This window comes from Mus caroli, unplaced genomic scaffold, assembly GCF_978045245.1.
Source record: "Mus caroli unplaced genomic scaffold, Mus_caroli_1 scaffold_2, whole genome shotgun sequence".
Lineage (NCBI taxonomy): Eukaryota > Metazoa > Chordata > Mammalia > Rodentia > Muridae > Mus > Mus caroli.
In genome coordinates this window covers 108994757-108999066 of record NW_028227257.1, presented here as the reverse complement: position 1 = coordinate 108999066, position 4310 = coordinate 108994757, and the positions used below count along the sequence as shown (strand labels likewise).

The window sequence follows — 4310 nt, the reverse complement described above, 5'->3', positions numbered from 1 at the left end:
GAGCCATAGCTGTTATTAGTTCTCCTATCGTAGAGATCTGCAAACTGCAACACAGAGAGACTAAGAGGGTTGCCCAAGGTCACATAGTCAGTGGTTGATGCTGGGGGAGTGTGTATTGCGGGGTGCGTGGGGGGGGGGTTGTGCTTCCAACAACAGACTCCAGTGCTTTCAGTGAAACAGGCTTTTTTAGTTTAGACCTGTAGGGAATGCCAGAAAGTAGGGTCGTTTCCGAAGCTAAGAGCTGGTCATGTGAGGCCTGTAGTGGGAAGCAAAGTTCAGTGTTGGTGGACCTTCCCTCTTGAAGAGTGTGAGGTGTAATGTGCATCATTCCACAGCAATGAGCATCCATCTCTGTCCGCCGTTGTGACTGCATTTTCATGTTTGTGTCAGCATGCGTAATGGGAGTGTGTGTCTGGGTGTGTTTGAAAGTGTGTGTGTGTGTGTGTGTGTGTACATACTAGCATAGCACGGTGTTCTGGGGGTTGCCCGGCATTCCAAAGCAGCCAGCCGTGCTTCACGGGAGTGACTCACTGAGTTCTGGTATCTGCCAGCTCCCGAAGGGCCTCTGGGGGCAAATGGAGGGAGGGACCATTGAAGGAGTCTGATCCCAGACTGTTGCAGAGCTTAGGTCCTGGACATTTGGTTGTCCACGGCAGCTCGGGTGCACTGCCTGGCTAGCACTATGGACGCGGTCGCGGCGGAGACCGCCCAGGCGCGGGGCGGTGGCGCCGGCGCCAGAGGGACCAGGCGGGCGGAGGCTGGAGCCGCCCGGCGCTGAGTGACTCACGCCGCCTTAGGCTGAAGAACTGCGCGCGGACTCGGGCGAGGGGGGAGGAGCTGAACCCTTCACCGAGGCCGTAGTACCCATCTCGGACTGTGCGCATCTCATGGCCATTGCAGCCTTGGAAAGGCGTAAATGTGCAGTTTCGTTCATCCGATTCCGGGGCGGGGACCCGCTCAAGGTCCGAGCCGAGGAAACCCTGGCACCAAGGAAAAAGCACACACTCCAATGAAAACAATAATTTATTTTAAATAATCTCTTCATATTGTAAAATCAACATTAAGAGTATGTTGCTTTCATAATAAATAACCCCCAAATACCTTGCATTTCAAGAACAAAGACTTTAGGACAAGATAAAAACAAATTCAAATCAGTAGCTTAATTTAACTGAGAAAAATTTTCAAAGGGGGAAAATATAGGGGCTGCTGAGGTCACTGCTACGTTGCAGCTTTCACAACTCGGGGGCGGTTTACAAAAAAGTCTGAAAAGATGAGAAATTTTTATACAAATAAATGTGGGGAAATCTGCACAGACACCCTTATTTACAAACTCTGCATCGAAGTTCGAGCTAATAGTCCTTAATTCATCTTAAAAAAGATAATTTAAACACATTTTTTGCAGCGTCCACATATTAAAAAAATCAGTTTTTTTTTTTAACATCAAAATGAGGTCATCCGCAAAGGCACCTAAACTTTTAAAAAAATAAAAATAAAAACCCTCCACTGGCGATGGATGAGGAGCTACGGGAGTGTTCCTGGGGAAAGTGGGAGGCGGGAAGAGTTGGGAGAGCTGGGAATTCTCCCCTTGAGCCCCCAGGAGGTGAAAAAAACCGGCGGGATCCCGAGGGTCACGGGGGTAGGTGATAGGGTGGGGTAGGACCCGGGAGGTCAATAACCGCTGAGGCCTGGAGCAGGAGAGAAAAAAGGAGCCTCTGAGAGCCGGGAAGCCTCGAGGGAGGGGAAGGCGTCCCAGTTCCTGACCCCGCTCAGGGCCTAGAGAGACCAAGGGCCCTGAGGATCGCGCTGAGGGGGTTGGGAAGGGGCGAAAAGTCCGAGGATGGCCTAAAAGTGGCCAGGGCTCAGGTCGGAATTGAGGCCAGAGACTCCAGGCTTGGCACTAAAGGATCCCACGAGGCCTTCTTGTTCCCGGCTGCTCCGTGGCAGTGCGAGGAGTGGCTCCACGACCGGTCACCCCTGGTCGCCACTTTCAATACGGCTGGGTGAGTGGCGGTCGCAGGCTGGTAGGTTCGAGCCTCTAGCTACAGGACGCGTGCTGAAGAACACGGTGTCTCAGTTCTCAAGTCTCAGACGCTGTCCACTCGAGGTTAGAAAATCGTCCCCGCGCTCACCGGGGCGCCCCCACCTGCGTGGTGGTGATGATGGTGGTGGTGGTGCGCCTGCGGAGTCTGCGAAGGATGCAGAAGTGGCGCTGTGGCTTGCAGGTGTGAAGCGGAGCCCGAAGCCTGGTGGTACCACGGGTAGTTTCCCAGAAAGGCCGAGGCGGCGCTGCTCGGGCTGGAGCCAGAGCTGCCCGCGCCGCCGCCTCCGCTGCCCGGGCCGCCGCCCGCCATCCGCTGCGGCGCGCCGAAGTCCCAGGATGCTGGCGCCGAGACCGGCGGGGAGGCACAAGGAGGAGAAGCGCTGGCTCCAGGGTGCTGCTCGGTGGGGATCTCGCCGCTTTTCCACATCTTCTTGAACTTGGATCGGCGGTTCTGGAACCAGATTTTGACCTTTGTAGAAAAAAAGGAAAAGCCCTGAGCTTTAGTACAGGAACCTGGGCGGGAGGTTGGTGGAGTGGACACCGGCGGGCGAGCAGACCTGGGCTCTGGGCCCCCGCTCCTTCTAACTACATTGGGGGGAATCTCAAGATACTGATGGATGAGCTCTAAGTATGTGACCAAGGTTCTGGGTAGTGTGGTGGCAGGTCAGTTATGTAACCCGCTTTAGCAGCAGCGAGTGGAAAGGCGTTGTAGTGTCGGATTTCTGTTCACCCGGGTCATTTTCTTTCCTCCCACGCGGCTGCCCCCTTTGAAAAAAATTTGTATTTTATTTTATTTTTTAAAGGATTGGGCCTAGAAGTTTACTTTGCCCGGAATAAAAAAGCACAGGTGAAAATATACTTTTGAAAAGTTGTTCCGGACGTGCCCGCTTCCTAGCGAAAGCAGGCCATCTCCCACCTTGCTCACCTGAGTTTGGGTGAGGCCCAGGGACGCCGCCAGCTCGGCTCGCTCTGGCAGGGCCAGATACTGGGTCTTCTGGAAGCGTCGCTGAAGGGCCGCCAGCTGGAAACTGGAGTAGATGGTGCGTGGTTTCCGGACTTTCTTTGGCTTCCCGTTCACTATTCGGATTTCAGGCTCAAGGTCTTCCTTGTCTGCAACGAAAAGTGAATGGTGAGCACCCACCGTCCAACCCCGCGGTCCTAAAGTTCGGAGCTGAGGCCTTTAGGGACTTGAGGAGGCCTTCCCAACTTCAGCACGCTCCGACTGGCCTGGCCACGGAACCCTGCAAGGGACCCGGGGGAGCTGTGCAAGAGAGAAAGAAAAGGAGGGCAGCAAAGCTATGCGCTACCCACAGCATGCCAACTGGCCCAACCGCCCACCGGCTCTGTCCCCCGGAACGTGGAGAGACAGAAACTGTGATTCGCGTGCAGTTGGAGATTGGGCAGAGTTCAGGGCGGGAGCAAGAGATGCACAGAGTGCAAGGCTAGAGATCCGGACTGCCCCCCACCCCATGCTTACCCGGTCCCTCCCCGTGACTTGGGCACCCTAGATGCTAGCGATGCTTACCCGGCTCGTTGTTGACTGGGGACGAACTGGTGCCGTAGGGCGCGTAGGAGGTGTACGCGGCGGTGTAGCCCAGGTCGTAGCTGCTTTTGGCGGAGTAGGAGACGTTGTTGAGGCCGCTGGCGTGGTACTGGTAGGAGCCCATGTGCGCGTAGGGCGAGGCCCCCCCGCCGCCGCCGCCCGCCGGGTGCTGCTGGTTGGTGTAGTAGCTGCTGTCCGTAGCCGTGGACACCGGGAGGGTTGGCGACTCCTGGGGCTTGTGCAGGCTGCTGTTGCTGCTGCTGCTGCTGCTGTTGCCGCCAGGGCCTGCGCCCGCACCGCTCGGGGGCTGCTGGTGCTGGTGGTACGTGCTGGAGGCGGTGATCTGGGTCGAGTGCATATCAGCCACCAGACTGTCAAAGACTCCAGTCATCCTGACCCGGGACAGGAAAGAGCACGGGTGGCGGGCGAGAGGGGGATGCGAGGCGCCTCCTCTGTCTATCTCTCCGGGTCCCTTCCAGCAGCCAATGTAATTACGGGGAGGGGGAGGGAGAGGAAAACAAGAAATGAGGCTACGGTCTAGGCGCCTCCTCCCCTGGAGGAGGCGATCACCGTGCGTGGCTCGGGACCGCAGCTGCTGGCCGCATCCTTCCCGGGCCTCTCGGACCTCTCGGCTCCTGGCCCGGCTCGGGCGGGGGGCGAGCAATGGAGGGGGCAAGAGCGGTCAGACCCGGTAGGGGCTCCAGGAGGCGGGAGCAGGTGAGCGAC

At 57.1% G+C, this 4310-nt stretch overlaps 1 protein-coding gene across 1 annotated transcript; it reads right to left on the bottom strand.

Annotated features, from left to right (window-relative positions):
• Positions 1 to 1756: 1756 nt before the first annotated feature.
• On the bottom strand, positions 1757 to 4078 carry Dlx2 (distal-less homeobox 2). Its single transcript, XM_021156689.2, has 3 exons — positions 3567 to 4078; positions 2967 to 3151; positions 1757 to 2510 (listed from the first exon to the last, which is right to left on the bottom strand). Exons 1-3 carry the CDS (start codon positions 3973 to 3975, stop codon positions 2106 to 2108), a joined length of 999 nt encoding a protein of 332 aa, XP_021012348.1. The 5' UTR covers positions 3976 to 4078; the 3' UTR covers positions 1757 to 2105.
• Between the last annotated feature and the right edge of the window lie 232 nt (positions 4079 to 4310).